General features: G+C 32.7%; 1 protein-coding gene across 2 annotated transcripts in view; it reads left to right on the top strand.

Annotated features, from left to right (window-relative positions):
• The window catches only part of LOC105333579 (uncharacterized), a 40,202-nt gene that overhangs the window by 7,917 nt on the left and 12,732 nt on the right, over positions 1 to 19,553 (top strand). Inside the window, exons 3-7 of one of the 2 annotated variants that reach the window (XM_011436627.4) lie at positions 75 to 308; positions 491 to 562; positions 769 to 915; positions 1,947 to 2,132; positions 3,453 to 5,028. The exons of the other annotated variant lie outside the window; for it this stretch is intronic. Coding sequence (XP_011434929.3) covers positions 75 to 308; positions 491 to 562; positions 769 to 915; positions 1,947 to 2,132; positions 3,453 to 3,775 — 962 coding nt within the window. The 3' untranslated portion in view covers positions 3,776 to 5,028. Of the gene's footprint in view, positions 1 to 74; positions 309 to 490; positions 563 to 768; positions 916 to 1,946; positions 2,133 to 3,452; positions 5,029 to 19,553 lie in introns of those variants that run through there. 2 annotated transcript variants of the gene reach the window in all.

Raw genomic sequence — 19,553 nt, 5'->3', positions numbered from 1 at the left:
TCATTACTAAGAGTATAATACATGTATATAACATGTTTTTTGTTTGTTTTTGTTTATATTAATTTTTCTCGCAGATACCCGCCATTACGGTTACTACGTCTTTCTCAACAAAGAGGATATTAACATTGAAGGTCTGACCTCCCTGACTCCCGTGTACCATGAGGAGGATGAAAAGCATCCCGGTGTCCAGAATATTATCATTTTTCCTGGTGGTATCCAAGGGAAACAAATGTACATTTATCATAATAAATCTGGTGAGGGTGAGAATAACAAAAACGTGTTGGACATCTGTGAGGTGGAAATCTGGGGTATAAGTATTAGATATTCTCCTACTTTAGGGATGATTTTTAAAGCGAAATCCATAAACGTTTCCAATTCAATGACATTACAAGAACAATATTATTAATATTTTGTATTTAATGTCTATTGATGAAAATTAAATTTTGAATAATGTTCTTTTTTTTTTATTTTCAATTCTCTTTTTACAAAGGTTGCTTAAACTACACTGAGAACGTTAATTGCACATGTTCACGAAATGAAAGTGACAACCTCCTCCCTAAAGGTGGGTCACTGCATGGAGTAATGAATTAAACACTAACCTTATTTTGTTTCATGCATACTATTATTTTTCAGAAACTTAAATAAGGGTTGCGCAAAAAAACTCTTATTTGTAATTGTTTATCAGAATTACAGTTATCTCATGGATGTTCCTTTCGTATGATATGTATTATATCTTTATCATACACATAAAATCACATTTTTTTTCAGCAATGCTTTCATCGATCGTTGCCTGGCCTAACAATAACTTGACTTTGATATGTCACCAGGGGAACGTAAAATTCGAAGATAAATTCAAACCGAAGTTAGATTTAACTCACAACTATCAAAATGATATTTCATTCACTTGTATAGATGGTAGGTATTGTATACTTTCTTAATTTCAAACTTTAGTTAGTTGTTAGAAACAAAAACATTATTTTTGCTTCTTCTTACCTACTTAATACAATTTTGAGCTTTCGTGCGATCTTTAAACAGAATAGATTTTTGAATTGTTCTGTTTATTTTGTTTGATGTTAGTGATGCGCTTTTTACACGAAGGCAAAGTTAAAGCTTTAAAATATTACGTACGCAAAACAATCGCACTTAATTTATCTATCACATAAAAAGGAACATTTAAACCCCACACAACAAAGTTGCAAAGGGTGGCATGTGTTTTACCCGCCCGTCCTTCAGACTGTCAGTCAGTCAGTCCTGTTTTTTGAAAGCACAACTCCTCTTAAACTGCTGAGTGGAGTTTTGTAAAACTTTGTAGTTTTTTAGGAAACAATGTGAAGATATGCGTATTACCGAGAGATTCTGAGTCCATTATTTTTCTGAGAATTTTGGTCCTATTTTGAAATTAGTAATGAACAGTTTGTAAGTGCAACTCCTCTTTATACGCTGCACTGAATTAAGTGAAACATTGTAAGCATTTAGGACACAATGTGCAGATGTGTATTTTACTACGAGATTATAATTCTGTTACCCCCCCCTTTTTTTTTTGGTCTTTCTTAACTTTGTTCTTTTTAATTGTTAAAGACAATGAAATAGATGTGCAGATTTGCATGAAGCTTTTATTTGATGGTATTTTGCGACAAATGTACCAAATTTAAAATATTTTTGTATATTCAATGCTTAACTTGCCATTCATTTTGTGTATCAATGTAAAATAAAATGGAATAGCGTTGGAGAAGTGAGCTTGCTCACTTTTTCTTTTATTTGTCCAGTTTCAATTTCTAAAGCATTGTCAACATTTTAAAAACAATTTATGGATATTAACTCTTAGATTGTTTTCCTTGTAATTTTCATACAAAATCAAAATTATCATTTTATAGGATATATGCGTTCTCATGGAGAACAAAATGCTAATTTTCGCTTTGTCAAAAAATATATATTTCATTTTTAAGCTTGCCCTAAGGACGCTTACAACGCCACGACTACTGACGTGGAAAACTCCGGGCAATTTATGAGGTTGAGTGTTGACAATTATTTCAATTATACCTGTAAAATCGGTCACCGATTTGAGTCGGGAAATCTCATCAGAATTTGCCAGGAAAATGGTTCTTGGAGTGGAGAAGAACCTATTTGTAAACGTAATTGGGATTTGATTATGTTTGTATAAATATCAACCCAATAATGATTTAATGCAATTTTTAATAATAATAACAATTCCTTTATATTTTAGCCTAATTAGGTGAATAATTTATAATGTATAACTTTCCGTTTCTTTCTGACAAAAAGGTACATATTGCCGTACGATCATTTTTACTGAAACTAAACATTTTCTCCTCACAGTCTATTGTGTTATAATCTTTGTTTAAGCTTGTATAAAACCAAATTACAATGGTAGAACTGCAAACGGGTTTTAAAAGCGCCCAATCATCACTTAGAGTATCGGATATAACGTCACAACACCTGTAAACATGAACATAGACATGCTGCTGGAAATCTAATCAGAATTTGCCAGTAAAACGGTTTTGGAATGGGGAAAAAATTATTTAAAATTGCAAAAGTTATTTCCTTTTTGATAAAAAGATACCAATGAGCCTTTGAGTTGGAGAATATGAACATTTACAGTATTTAACTGCCCATTTAAATTGATACTTCTTATCATACAGAATAATATATTTACGTCAGAAAGGGAAAAATACCGAAAAAATAAAACAAATACAGTACCGATCAGACCCAACCTAACAGTAACACCAGAGTAAACCCCAACTAAACCCCGGGTTTACTTGGGGTTTACTTTTTGAAAACTTGGGTTCACTAGGAGTTTACTTTGGGTTTACTCGGGGTTTACTTTGGGTTTACTTTGAAATTGCTTTTGAGGTCAACTGTATGCACTGAAGTGTGAGGCAGACTAGTATTTTATTTTACCATCCTACTGACTGTAATTCCTACCCTTTGTATATTCCTAATACACAGTTAGCGTCTGCTTTCGGGGGTATACTTCTGACTGGGTTTACTCTCTGTGTCCACTCTGGGTTTACTTTGGGCATACTCTATGTCTACTCTGGGTCCACTCAAGTAAATCTGAAGTGAACCAGGAGTAAACCTAGAAAGTAAACCCAGGGTTTAGTTGGGGTTTACTTTCTGTTAGGTTGGATCTGATCGGTACTGTACATATTTAAATTATAAGGAAGAAGACAAACTGCATACTCAAAAGCAATTTTTCTAATACAAGAATGCATTAGTTCATTAAATTAAAACAAAACAAACCACACGGGTAATTTTTCAATTGACAAAACTCGCAATCTTCATACCCGTATAAGCTATAATAATTTATTAACTAAAACCCTTTCATTTAAAATGAATACACCTTAGTATATATCGATCTGAATTTTTTCAGGAGTCAGACGTTAAACAAGTGTATGATATGTACTATTTGATACATGATTTGATTTGTCATTTAGGATGCAAATGCCCTTGTGAACGATTAGCGTCACAGAATTTCATCAAAGATCCAATTGTCCTTCAAAAGAGAATTGAGGAAACCAAAAAATTCCTTGCGGTGAATAGATCGGAGTTGTCTGCCTTTCAGAGGAAGAAGATATCCAGCTATGACGGACGTGCTTCCTCTACAGGAATAGGGATGACTCTGGGGGTAGGGGTGATAACCTTTGTTATTGGCACAATCATCTGTTGTGATCTACTCACGTGCAAGGCAAAGAAAAGGAAGAAGAATGTTCCGAAGAGAGTGACTTTGCGTACGCGGTGGAATACCTTACAGAATTAAACACGCACTGTAGCTTATATTTTCTCATTTTTTGTAACAAGATCATTGACCACGTGAAATGAACATTTTTATGGTTGGACTTTTTGGGGATTATTGTCCTATTATATCTTTGAAATATCTTTGAAATACGCTTGATATACAATCATATTTGTTGTTAGATTATTACGTGAATTACATTTTGTCATTGTTAAAAATAGCAAAACAGATTTTTTGAACTGTCATCAACACATCTATTCATATTTATCTTTGAATTAAGCGTTGTTATTGCAAATGTTTTATACAATGGGATTAGGCAGCACAATTTCTGAAAACTTAATTCGACCTCTCCGTTACTTTGAAAGTACACACACAATAAAAATATACATAAGAATGGTGGCTAAGTCACTGTTAAAGTTAAATCTTATTGGTAACCTCGATGTATCGAACATAGAACACAAGAATATCACATCCGGCTAACGCAACAGTCCCTCTATACTCTACACGACATCGCCGACTTTCTAGATGTTGTCATCTTTAATTAAGCTCTCTCATTTTCTTGGCCGACTTTAATCTGAAATGGAGGGTTTTCAATAATTTATAAATTATGTCTCATTGAAGTTGTTAAAAATGTTATCTGCTACGATTGATCAGGTTTACTTTAAATTTTCGAGAAGCTATTAATATTGTATATAATATCTCAATTGAACGGTTTGTATAATAAATTATTCATTGTAATTATAAGCTCAGTTGTATTCATCTTCATAATCGGTATCTAGAACCGCTTTATGCATTAATAATACTAGACTTTAACCCGTGCGTGCACGGGTTGACATTGCATACCGGACATTTTCGAAATAGGTACATCGACACATGTTATTATTGACATTTACATAACGAAGCTATAAGCCTACACTAATGCTATTAATTTCACTACACTTTCCTTTTTTTTTTAAATAATCTGTGTCTCGGGAAAGGCCCTCATCACAGATAGAATGCCCGTAGTGTAGCAGAAAATTGCAGAATCGCTCCGGAACGCTTTTGGAGAAAGTTAATGAAGTTGACTTGAAAATAACAGTCAAATTCATCACAACAAACCTTTTTGAGACTGCAAATACCTTTCAACTACAAATTTCAATCCATAGAATGGAAGAATTCAACACTTTTTCACCAATGTACACGTATTTTCTTTGTAAAACTGGGTCCATAGGACATTATTTTTATTGATAAAACATATTCTATCTTCTTCACTCTCCTAACAAATATAATGAAACTTTTTTGCATGTAATCAAATATTTTTTGTCATCACGAAGACAAAAGTAAGTACTTAGTTTAAATGTACATGTACATCTACATTTGTTATTTTATACTTTCTCTCATAAGAAATCATTATTTTATATGAACAGAATATATAGCAAAAGTCCAATGAACATTTACCCGTATTTCTGAGTTTATTCATGCAGATGTGATATTGTGGAAACATAAACTAAAGATCTCGTTAGCGTGAATGTTTTGCGCAAGCGCAAGATTGTAAAATCCAAAAAATCCAGGTGATATCCGGGATTTTTTGAGGAACTTTCGTTGATTTTTAATTAGCGAAATTTAACTGAGAAAAAATAAAAACAAATTGGTAATCTTCAAGTACCAATGATGTTTAAAGTATATAAAACAAAAGACAGTATTCCTCCGATTTCTCGGTATTAAAGACAAAAAATTCGAGTCTATTATTTTAATATAGTAGTATAGATGTTTCAATGGTCAATTGATTCCTGGTATTTCTGTTACACTGTATTGACACAACAAAAGAGCTAGTTATTTTTATTAAATTGAAGTCAACATTGTGGTCTGATCTCCAATCCTTTGACGTCACTTCCTGTTTCTGTGTTTCTGATTTTTTTTCTGGAAAAATTCGCTCCATTTTTGTTCTTGCTGTTGCTCCTTTGGAGATATGAGATCTTTATTTTTAAAAGGAAAATATGGAGCTCGGGTCATACCTTTAGGATGGCTGAAAAATAAAAATGACTAAACATGCTTCCTTGAATTCTTTTAGGATAACAACATACTAGGGATCCGTTTACATTCATTATACTTATTTCCTTAGAACCAATTATAGTTATCTAAATCTGTCAAATCGCTTCCTAGTATATAATATTTATCATCTTCATGTTATGCAATTTTAAACTAGTTTAAAGATCATGTCATATCAATCCGTGTGTATCATATTTCATTAACCTTTCAGCCAATTATCTTGATTTTTCATATCTATTTATGTTTTTAATTTTTAATACAGCTTTTAAACCATTCTTTGCACACTTTAAGAATGACTACTTAGCCATATTGTTGGGGTTTTTTTTTGTATAAATACATTTTCTATGGGATTTTTTCTTTAATAATATATTACAAATAAAAAGGATTTTTTTTTGTTGCAGCAAAGTCATTTCTGTAAGTGTTCCTTGTGTGGTAATTATTGTCGATATAAACTCAGACGCATTAGTGGTACCTGTAGATTTGTTTTTCACATTGTCTAAATATCAAGTTTATTATTGACCGTACAAATGTGTATACCTTTAAATAGGCTTTAAATGTTTTTGTAAAAGTATTTTATCAAATATGCGTTTAGGCTGTGCTATATCGAGTTAAAACTTTTAAAATTATCTGATTTTTAGTCTTAATACACTCAAGAGGGCTAGGAGGTCATGGCCATTTCTATACTTTGTTGGTGGAATAACACACTGGAAAAAGACGCTCAAATTAACAGGAAATGTTTGGATAATGAAAGATATAATGATAAATAAACTGTACAAATGTCAAATAAGCGAAAAATTTGCAGTTTATGGATGAATAATGAATATCTAAATTAATTATTCCAGAAAGTAACAACAAAAGCCACTGCGGGATTCGAACTCGGGATGTACGGATCACAAGTCCGACACACGGCTATGGAGTAAGTTTCATATGTCAGTCCATAAAATCTTTCTAAAAAAACGAAATGTCGTTTCGATCAGCAGTCAGCCATTTTGTGATGATGTGTTATTCTACCTTAACGTCGATGTGTTGTGTAATGTGTTGACTATCCAGCCTCCTTAATTGATTTATAAGCAAAATTTAAATAGATATCACTGCAAAGGTATATTTTTGTGTCATTTACTTGATGTGTTACATTTTAAGTGTCTGATAATGATTCTTTAATATTTCGATATCATTTACAGTTTTTTTTAAATACTGAATAATTATATGCTTTTCGGGGCTTGTTTTGTTGTAAGTTATATGCAGCTAATCCATGGTTCAATAACCTTTGACGACTTTTAACACTTTGTAAATCGCAGCCATCAGACTACGTACATTCTATGTTTTGATTAATGTGTATGCTTATTAATTATCAAAGATGTATACAGCGCAAACAAAGCAATGTGTCCCTATTCATTTTGTCCTCATTACTAATCAATATGCACTTCCAGTCAGCTGAGTCACTCACGCGACTTGCTGCGATCATTGTCAATTGATGACCGTCATCTGTTAATATATGAACAACTGTTTCTCAGAAACTACTCAAGTGTTTTCAACCATATTAGGTGTGTAACAACTGCAGGTGGATGGGAACATACATTGTCACTTCCTTCCTTGTAACCAGGCCAAGAGGCCATAAAAGTTAGACGAGCTTACTTTTGGTCTCAATCCCACTTTTGCACTATATATTCCTATTGTAAAAGTGAGACTGACATCAAAGGTGTGCTCATCAAACATTCTTGACCCCTGGGCCTGATTCACAGCTTGACATCCGTCTATAATAGAATGAATTCATTAAGATATTAAAACGGCGAAACCATATTTCACCTTTTGGTCTTTCTGTGTCAAAAATATTTCATTTTTTATCAAAGGTTTATTCCACAAAATAAGTATTTGTTTTTATAATTAACTGAACCTCTCCTGTCCAATGAAACAAAGCGTATTAAAACTATCCTTAATATTTGTTTAGATTTGATAATTTGATGCAATTCTTTAAAACAAATGTTGTCAAGACATAAGCGTCATTTATAACTTTCCAGTTCTGAGAAGGGCAAACAGTTAGATAGTTTATTTAGAATTAAAATGTATAAAATCCTTTTAGAAGCCTTGCAAATGCAAGTGAATGGGTTTTTATACATAAAGTTACAAATGTAACAAAACGCGACAAAATTGACAGGTTATTTAAATCGCCTTGATTTCATTGATAACCGTCTTATGTGTAATAGTTTTGGATTGATCACACAGAGACTTCACAATCGCCGTGCAACAGCATATAAAAAGTACCTGTTTGGGAGGGTAACTGTTGAAATTGACACCCCGAGAAAACCATTGTAAACCGACGCGAAGCGGATGTTGACAATGGTTTTCGAGGCGTATGTGTGATAGTTTTGTCTTGATCACACAGAGACTTCACAATCGCCGTGCAACAGTTCTATATGATTTCGATACTATTACAAAAACTATTGTGAATCCAAAAGTTTTTCAATGTTGAACTAACAAATGACCCTTCTCTCTCTCTCTCTCTCTCTCTCTCTCTCTCTCTCAAACTAATCTGTTTAATTCTGTCACTTCATGGTCCTCTTGTCTATGTTCTCGTTTCATTGTACTGAAATGCCAACAAATAGCTAAAATTGACAACAAAGTCAGGTTATAATTCTCCTCCCAATAGAACTTGTCTTTGATTAATGTCCGTATTTTGTCTACATGGTCTATCTAATCAATCAATTAAAACACATCTAAACGGCTTCTGTATGTAATGTTTTTTTACATGTTAAGGCTTATATTTTAAGTTTTATTTTCACTGCTGATCATAAATTTATAAAAGAAACGTGCAAAACAATTTCAATCTTTTCTAGTGCATGTACATGTATATCACTTGAAATTAAATTATTTCATTGATTCAAATTATTTAAGGAATGTACATTTATTAGATATGTAAAGTTAAGAAAAGTGCCTTCTGCAAAAACAATTTGGTGGAGGCAGCCTCCATCCCCACCCCGATGCTGCGTGCCTGTGATCTATACACATGGTGTGGTATGGAGTATTCTCATGATTCCAATTTGGACTTGTCGAAATCCGCGTGAAAAACTATGAATGAGTTTTATGGCACAAAGCCCTGCCTTACTTTTCATGCACCGGCTGAGATCTCGATCCGATGATTTGAATGAACCCATTCATTGGTATAAATCTATGAGGAGGGGGTCAAATGAATTTTTTGACATTTGTTTTGTAACAAATACATATGTAATACTTTGGATCGAATGTTGTGGAAGAAATTATTGAACTGTTTAATTTAGCAATGAGCATTTATAAATACACGCGAGTTATGTACCCTTTTTAAGATAAATGCAATCGTCCAAATTGATCGAAAGTCGGTCACATCCCGCTTCGGCAATTTATTTCCTCCGTTTAATATTCCAGCCATATGAATATATATTTGTTTAAATCCATTTTTTCTATTGTCAACATCCTTACTGATGTAGCAAATATATCTTCATCACCTGCCCCTGTTGTTTTTGTTAAGCAGTTGATTCGATACGCAAGGGCATGCTTTGTATATGAAACTTTTTTTAAACTAAGTAAGCTACTGAAAAAAAAAAACAGGTTGATAAAACAATATTATCAACCGCATCGATTAAAGTCATCATTTTGTGAGTTCTATGGTCGATACAGCAACGTACAATCTTAAGCTAGGTCGTATGCTGACTGACGTTTTTCATACTTAATGTTAGGCTATATATGTCCCTGGTCAGTAGAGGATGCTCACTCCTCCAAGGCACCTAATATTGCCTCTAATTTTTGTAGAGGCCCATGTTTGCTCTGCTTTTGTTTTGCAATTTTCCTTTTGACTTTTGATTTATTTGAACACTGTTCGTTATTGTCACATTTCACCTTGATAGTAGTCAGATTTTAAACGAAAAATTTAGAATGATATTTTTGTTGTCGTGTGTATTTTTACGCCATAGTTTGATCTCCAAAGCTTGATATAAAGGGCAGACTGCTCAATTTAAATACAGAACCAGTACTGGAGTAAACTAAACTAATCATTAAAAATTGCTTTGTGAAACAAGTTTTCAGAAATATTGCGATTTCTGATACACCATGTATCGTTGAGTTTAATGGCACTGGTTATGTCCTTAATTATTACACAACATGATTCATATGTGGTTTTCCTCTATAGCCGAAATTTCTTGTAGGTAAAGCCCGAGAATTCATATTAAAACAATACAGCTTAGAAACTACTTGCAATGCAAAATTACATATCGTTAATCATCAAGAAAATAGTAATTAACAAAATGAACTTTTAGTACTTCAGAGTATTGATTCTAGATTTGTCACTCCAAATAAATCTTAAGAGAGTCAATGATAAGTGCACTAGATTTCTAACTAATAACTCTTTGACCATATTTTTTGGTTAACATAATTCTGTTTTTAATATTTTTTTCCTTTTTATTGGTATGTTTTATTCTCACATGCATCGGACAACAATGGTGAATGAAATGTTCATTAGATTAAAAAATTCTCTAAAACCCCTTTCATAATTATACATGTATATCATATATATTACGTCATGTTTATTAGTTTTTTCATTAAACTGAATTCTTCAGCAATATATGGAACTGTTATGAAAGGTTTATTTTTAAATCTCCTGGTAACTACTTGTCAACACAATGTACTTTTAATTGGAAAGAAAAACAATAGCATGCCCCAAAACTGAAGACAAAAGACGGCATCAGTAGTTTCTTTAATTTTATATAATATAGTCAGCGTTACGTACAGTTATGTCAAGATTTAATCGAATCGAATAATCGAATACACACAGTGAAGAATTTCTGCTGAAATAATATGTAATTAAAAGCATTTATATTCAGAAGAATCTTTTGCAAAGTCAGATCATCCACTTGTACGTAATGTAATCAGGAGGACAAAAAAATAAAAAAAATAATAATTGTTTAATGTTACCATCTCAAACTTTAACGATTTCCTGATTTGAAATTTGCGCTGGTGTCAACTTTGTGCTGGTCGTTTTATTTCATCAATACTAGCATACGCAATAGCATGGGTGATCACTAATGACCTGTTTAAAGAACAGTATATAACCAGGATTATTGTCTCATTTATTTGATACTAAACAAAATATTTCTAAGAAATTCTTTTTTGAAGAAAAACGATGCATGCTTTCGGAATCATTAATAGAAAATCGTATTTGTGGTAGTGGATTGTACAACAAAGGTTTAGATAGTCGAACTCCTGGTTGTTATTACATAATAAAGAGACTTTAACTATATCACACAAAAGTATTTAACGAAACTGTTTAATACAAGCGTTAAAAGAACAACCGAAGAAACTTGATTCTTTTCTAAATGGATTATTGACACATACCGCATTGTTAATGTTTATGTTAATTTTTTCCATTTAAAGCAATCTACAACTGGAGTTATTTTGAAGTTCACAATATTCCGCTCAGTCTTGTCTACTGAGTATTTCAAATCCACGTACAAGGGTTAAATTGAAAGTAATATCACACTATGCACTGCGTTTCACACTGGCGCTGTATTGATTAAAATGATTCATCAAAACTCAAATTCGAATTAAAATTTTAATCAAATTTCGTTGATCACTTAACAAGAAATTGATGTTTATAGCATGATATAAATGTGACATCATCGCGTTTTTAAGGTCTGTATTTATGAATTATCCACATGCTTCAAAATTTGAAAAAAGTCCCAAACTACACAATATTTTAAAAGAGATATATTATAAACTTTTTCTAGCTGTTTCGAAAAATTGGGGACCGTTACGTTCATTTCGGATATCTACACAATGCCTTTTGTCTTTAGATCATCGTATAAAAAGGCTGGACATGCGAATAATGAATCTATGATTCTTTTGCTTCGATAGATAGAAATCACTAGAAAATGTACTGGAATTGATATATCAGCCTTAACTTGAGAGCGAGTGAGCAGGGTACCCTTAACTTGGTTCCAATACCTATTAAAAGCATATGTCATGTTGATATATAATTTAGGTAAATAGAAGACATACGTTCTGAAGGAAAGTTAAAGCTGGGTCCTTACGTCTATGGGTATAATATAAAGCTACGTTCATGACTTCTCAAACAGACCTCGACAAACTGATCATGCATTAAATAATCCATCGATTACAAAAAGATTTATGAGTTACTGAATGAAAAAATGATTTAAAAATGTAAAATAGAGCATCGTGGCAAAATTTATATAGAGTATTAAATTACAAAATACCAGAACGCCAAAATTCTACAAATGACTTCGCTAGCGTGCGGCGACTATCCTCACCTCACGCTCTACAAATATATAATTTTCAGAAATCTTTATAAAAATGCATTAAAATTTTCAGATCTGAATTTAAATAAGTAGAAATCTTCAAGCAAGAGTTTTTGTCAATTTACGCGGATTTTTCACGATTTTATCGCATCTGTGACATTACCTTTGGATCAACCGCCGCATTTAACAAATATACCAAAAAGAAACAGTTTAAGTCGTTGTTTTGATTAATTAAATATAAAGTCAGATACCTTTTAATGCACTTTTCATCCCTATTCTGCATGCATGAAAATAATCACTTATTGTGTTTAAAGTTCTTATACACGATTTTAGCTCAAGTTTAAAATTTTGATGATTATAATAATTAACAAGGGCTTCTCAACTGTTTGACCAAAATCTGAGAGTCAAATTAAATGTTACAATTGGGATATTTTGTTTATCTATAAGTGTACAAAGGATTTAAAACTATTGTGGTGTCAGTACCAAACATTATCATTATTGACAAAACGGAAAAAAATCCAAAATTATTTTTCATCCCTATCAGAATCATGTCGCAATCAAAATAACCAAAATATAAAGCACTTATTTATATTTTCTTTATTTTATTTTTTGGCAAACTTCCTTCTAGAAAAAAATATCACGTTTACAAGTACATCTTATTATCATATTTACTTTCAAATCATAAAAAGCAAGCAATTATTTGTTGAATAATTGTGATAATTAAAAAAAGAATCAGGACATATCGGTGAAAAAGGAAAAATAAATCTTCTTTCATTTTCATTTCCTTATTTTCTTATTTTAAAGCCGTCAAAGGGTGTCTTAAAGCACGTCAGCGTAAATGTACAGATTATTATCTCTTCTGCCAACATAGTGCTTGTTAAAAAAATAACTTTTGCAGATAAACTCTAAACGATAACACCTCTATTAATATTCTTAGACGGGAACTTTGCAGAATGATACTGCATGTAATCAATTTCTGAAGCTCAAACGTTTAATATCTATACGGCATTGTTGTTGTTTTTTTTATAAAGTTAAAACAATGAAAAACGTACGATACTGAGGCTGTGAATCCATAAACTGATTAGACCAAAAATCGATATGCATTTGAATACAGTTCAACACGATATTTATGCTGCAATTACAATTCAGAATTAATTATTAAAAAACGAATGTAACCATATGAATATAACCATATGTTCTTTTTAATCAATCTGATGAGATGCTAACCAATAATATCTCCACAGTTTAAGGATTCACTGGTGATTATGCCAAGAATTTTTCAGGAGATGTTTTCCAATGTGGCCTTTCTTGGAGTTCTTTATTGTAAGTATTATTCATGTACTAAATTATATCTTTTAAAATTTCCTAAAGTACTTCCAAAGTTTGCTTTTTTCTTACTTTATTTAGACTATTTACTTTCTATTTGTGTGCGGCGCTTGGAAATAAATACATGAAAAGTTTTGTTTTAAAATGTTAACTCTTTTCTTAAGCGATATAAGCAATAGAAAGAAATATATTTAGTATATGTACGTGAAATACTCTGGCTAACCATTGAGACAAACACATATGCATACAATCCAGTCCATCACATGGTCCCCGTGTGTAGCTTATATACACATAGGCATACCTTGAATGTTTAGAGTATATGTCAGTAATCACAATATATTCATTAGATGTCTAAGTTGTGTTGTACATTTCGATGATTTTAGGAGCACTGTAATATATTCATATCTATTATTTAAAAAATTCTCTACATAATGTCTAACACTATGCGAGGTCTTAATTTTCTTCTAAAATCTTCATAACATCTAATTATAAAATTTGTAAATTCTATAAGCAACATAATATATAATATTTATGAAGATTTATTTTTATAATTTAAATCTATAGTTATGCGTTTCCACACAATATCTAATTGCATAATCGTAGATAGTTTCAACCATATATCTTTGACATTGTCACATTAAAAAATTAGATGTGATTTCTGTTTCACATAGCCGTTTTAAATGGTCAACGAAACTTTGATTGCGGGTGATCAAGTTTTTAGCGAGATCCGGAACTTTCAATCCTCCTTGGTATGTTTCTCGCTCTTATTTTGTCAACATGAGTATTATCAAAATGGAAAAACATAAAGTTATATATACCGTATTTAATGTTGTGTTTTCTATGTTGGAAACCAGACATTGATTTGTAGAAAGAAAACATCGTGACAAATACATTGGTTATTCATTTAAAGGGGCATGGTCACAATTTTGGTCAATTTTTTTTTATTTTCGATTTTGATGTTTACAATGCTTCTGTAAGGCATGTTTAATAGGCAACCAAAATTTGAGTGCCATTTGATGAGTCATAAGCGAGTTACAGAACTTACAATTCTTCGCTATGTAAACAAAGCATTTGTTTACATTTTGAATGTTGAAGTGAAAATTCCAGTTTTAGACCTAAAATGAATGTGTTAATGTTTAGGAACTGTCTATTTATGCTTAAAATGAATAATTAGATAGACAAACCAGCTTTAAAAAGATTTTTTACTGGTATATTAACCCTATGTACATGTGTAAACAAAAACAGGGCACGAGCCTTGTTTACATAACGAAGAATGTTAAGCCCTGTATCTTGCTTAAAACTCAACGACTGGCACCCAAATTTTATTTGATCATTAGAAATGCATTCCTAAAGCATTGCATATAATAAAAACAGAAGAAAAAAAATTGAGCAAAATCGTGACCATGCCGCTTTAAATTAATGTAATACAGTGGGTATTTTATGTATGGAGAAAATGTTTAATGCACATTTATAAACGATTTACGTCTGTACATATCTGCGCATATTTGCAGGAAAAGTAACAACGAAGAAAGCCTAAGGGAAAATACATATAGGAAAGTTGTTTGTTTACCAAATAGTAAAAAAAAAAATTCGACTTTGAATAACATTAATTGTTGTTTTTTTTTCTTTACGAAAGAATAAATATTAACAATACCAATAACCATTCATTCTGTTGTAAAGAAATAAACATATAGACAACTGAGTTTTCATAAGTGATCAGACAATGACTATTTTAGACCGTTAATGTCACCCCTTTTGGAGGCTTCCCGGCTAAAAAAAATCTTTCTTTTTTTTGTCTGATATCTGTAAATATTCAAAGTTTTAGTATGGTCTAAATATCGTTTTCGATTGCATTTGTGGTATGTTTGTCTTAGATTGTGCATCATGATGTATTTTGATTCATATGTCTCGTGTATGCAGACATTTAAATAATAGATGACCTTTTGGCTCTTTAGTTTCATGCCAACATGAATGAAGTTTATATCTTATATGTTTAATATAAAAAGTCGAACACTTGCGCGCAGTTATCTACGCAAAATTTGGAACTGAAAATTTACAATGTTTGTTTCTAATTATGAGATTTATTAAAATCTTATACTATTCGTTTTCATCAATTTCTATAAATATATGTTTTACATTCATTGGGTATTGGCGACCGACAATAATATTAAGTGTAAAATTTGTTGATACCTTTGGCTTTTTAAATACAAATTTGTTATCACATATTTCTTTTATGGGTTCTTTTAATGCAACGCTTTCGTTTCAAGTGATGATATGATACCATTGTAAATGAAAAAAAGCTTTATATGAATATAAAACATTTCTTGAAATTTTGCAAATAAAATAAAATTTGCATCGTCTTTAATCAAATTATTGATTATGAAGATTCCAATAAGGTTTACAAACACGTTTTGTATTGATTGATATTTCGTTCTTGTGCCGTAGTCGATGGCTTAGAATTTTATGATAGGGCTTGGTAGGGTGCTACATAATTTCGCTCCTAGCGTGTAATACGGTTTGCTAAAGACGGTAAGAATATTGCACCTGAGTCGACAAGCTTTCTTTACAAATGAGCGCTATATACGAAGTGTCTTATATCTTAAAATTTTCAATGTGGACCATGTGCGGGTCCAAACATGTTAAACCCGCGTAAGTTTTAAACTGTGTTTGTAAAGCAAAATATAAACTGAGCTTTTACACTCCTCTCCCACCAACATTTTTTGGCGGATTTTATTAACAGCCACATATGAAAATAATTTATTCTATAAAAATGTTTAAAATGTTTTGTTTTTTAATCGAGAAGGATAACTTGCTCTATTAAAATTATTGAAGCATAGTCACGAAGCAATTTTTCTCAGAGAAGGAACTTTTGCTATAATATGATTTGCATTCACTTCGTTTCGTTACCTGTATATTTTGATTCTTAGCAAAAAGGTTGAACATAAATGTCCAATGTTCAAAGTTTTTTTCTAGAATTAATTTTATTTTTTTTGATTTAAATATTGTCATCGAATATAAAGAAAATAAACAAAAACGGTAAAGCACAAATTAATAATGATATATAATTTTTGAAAAAAAGCATTTTAAGAACAAAACATTATAAGCGTTAAATATGGCATTTAATGAATCGATATTGTGAAAACTGACTCGAATATGTTAAATTGTCCCGTGTTATATTTAAACATTTGTTTTTAATATTTAGTGGTTGGTATGAAAAGATGTCAAAAATACCAATACAATTGTTGCTTTTTTTGCATTGATGACGTTTTTGCAATGGTATGCAGACCACGGTTTTAAACAGGCAGACATTCATTCGGAATGTTAAGTCTAAAAGCAAACATGTATATCCGTATAAAAATTGACCTTTATAACGTAAAATTAAACTGGTTATCTTTATTGATAATTTAGACACTTATCATACAAGTTTCTTTACGATAAGTGTATAGCTGGTTTATCAGTAAAAAAAGAGAACCGTAAACATAATTAGCACATACTTGTAATTAAAAGGTTTATTCCTCTTAATATACACAGTTTAAAACATATTGATTTGCCTTCGCATCAAAATCATTATTTTGTAGAAAATAATGAAAATTAATGCTACATGTCCTTTCACGTATCTGTAAAGTTTCAATCCACTGATACTTTGAGTCATTCAGTGTTGGTATCAATGTGTTAAACATATGTTTGAAGCTTGTAAAGATAAATATGCTGAGTAAATATTGATTCTCGTAGTTGCATTTGAGCCAGATATATTTCTTTTTTTAGCTTTTTTGAGTGACCAAACCTCAAAGCTAATTACTTGAATCTTAATCACAAAAAAACCCACATGAGATTGGATTTTTTAAATGTTTCCGTTCAACTGTGTAACATATAAGCATCGAAAAATGATAAGCAACAACCTATTAAAGCGTGTTCAAGATATGAAAGGACCCAGCGATTCGGACATACTATGAACGGGAACATTGAACCAATTACTCGTGACTCAAAGCACTTACAGTTGATATACCCCTTCTATTACCACGGCTCAAAATTTTTGATTTGCAGAAAAAAAAATGTAAAATCAATCAATCCTGATAAATTAAAGATATCAAAATATAATAATAATTTGGTTAGCTCCAGATATCAAACCAGCAGAAATAAAATTATTACTATTCGCGTATATCTGCTTCTTGCTGTGTGTTCAGGAATACATGGATGACGTCAACCCTTTGTTGATTAGTTAAAGAATGAAATAGTCCAACGAGACCTACAAACTCTTCCAATTCTTACTATTTAATGAAGTGTTTCTCGTATGTGAAATGTAAATCTAAACAAAAGAGTGTTTGACAATTAATCAAAAATACAAAATGTGCTCATTTCTTCCCTCATGGTTTCCTAAATGCAATGATTGGACTTAAATTTTCATACATTGGGCATTAGTGTTCAAAAAGTATTCCATTAAGGGAGTCAGAAAGGTTCCGGTTCCCCAAAAGGATGTTTATTTCCCGAAGCCAAGTTATAACGTCAAAACAAATCAAATTAAATTGTACACGCGTCGGACAGTGACGTAAGAAAGTAATGTTTTTACATAATTTTTACAAGTTCAAATAAAACGTGTCTACGCCCTTTCTAAGAGAGAGAGAGAGAGATAGAGAGAGAGAGAGGGGGGTGGATGGACAGACAAAAAGGAAGGGGTTTATAGTCTTATTAGATAAATTGCCTGGCACGACTTCTAAACATTACCCCCTGGCGATACCTGTACAATTCATATCATTCTCAACACCCGGGTGGGCATACAAGAGCTGCTTAATTACGGCGCTAATGCTTTTTTCATTCACATATATAGATAGCTCGTCTCATATGCCAGGTACTCAGGTACTAACCCCAGGGTGGAGATATTGCACAAGTAAAGTAACTTGCCTTATGTTACAATGTAACCGCGAAAGCGACATACTGGACTCGAACCCGGGGCTACCAAATCGTTCGACGCAATCATATGCCATAACACCTGAAGGTATCACACCAGTAATCGGCCAATGAAAATAAATCCTGTGCAAAACGTTTTTGTACAGATTCACGGTCAGTCTTGGTTCTGCCAGGAAACATCGAGGCGCTAAACGGCGCTTTGCTAGTCTGTTTCCTTTGCGATTCAGTGGCTCTTTCAAACCCTTACAAGCAAATGAATGTTTCTGGCAAGGTCGGCCACATTCCCCGCGGTAGCAGGTGAGAATAGAGTCTACGGCATAGGACATTGCGCGCGTCAACTTCGTGATATCACCACCATAGTGATCGTATGCATTTTCGTATTCACTTCTGCAACGCATTTTTAAATCCTGTGCAAAACGTTTTTGTACAGATTCACGGTCAGTCTTGGTTCTGCCAGGAAACATCGAGGCGCTAAACGGCGCTTTGCTAGTCTGTTTCCTTTGCGATTCAAAGAAATGTCTCAAGTCCTTCAGGTTCTCTGTAGGTTTTCCTTGTATTTCAGAAGCCCCTGTTGCGGCGGCGCTGTCTCCATCCGTTGTGAGGTGTGAAACGGTAAGAGAATGGGGGTCCCGCTGGATTTCACGGATGCACTCTCCCGCCCACCTTTTTTCGTTTCCGATGTTGGTATCTGCAGCTACGTTTGCAGTACAGTCTGGGTGGTCTGGACAGGTAACATTCGCCCCTCTCCTCCGCAGGACCTCTCCTTTTTTACACAGTTTGTTTCCACAAAACACTGCAATGACTTTTTTTTTACTGGTTACGTTTTCACACATAGTGTAAGTCACTTGAGTTGCTGCCTGAAAAGGGGTTTTACCGACTGCGCTGAATGTTGAATTGTTGTATCTTGCGTCCCCCTCCGCTCGTATAGTTGAGTTTGCAGGAAGCCCGCATTTTGTAGTGTTTTCTTGAATTTTTTGACGAATGCCTCTCATACTTTGTTGATTTGTTTCCAGTATTTTTTCCCCGACTTTGTTCGCCGTTTCCTACATGCTACTGGCTGACCCTGGGTGGATATTGGCTGAGAGGAGCATTCCGCGCATCCCCTCGGTTGTCAGACAGGTGCCCATACGACCCACCGACATGGCTAAGTTGAGGCGTGCCGCTTTCCTCCCTGGACCTGGGGACTTTACCTCCTCATACAGCTTACGTGGAGGACTCTGGTACCCGCAGTTGTCGCAGCGGAGAGATGTTATCCATGCCAG

Source organism: Magallana gigas, chromosome 5, assembly GCF_963853765.1.
Source record: "Magallana gigas chromosome 5, xbMagGiga1.1, whole genome shotgun sequence".
NCBI classification, from domain to species: Eukaryota; Metazoa; Mollusca; class Bivalvia; order Ostreida; family Ostreidae; genus Magallana; species Magallana gigas.
Note: the sequence above shows the minus strand (reverse complement) of the source record. Positions and strands in the feature narration are given on the sequence as shown.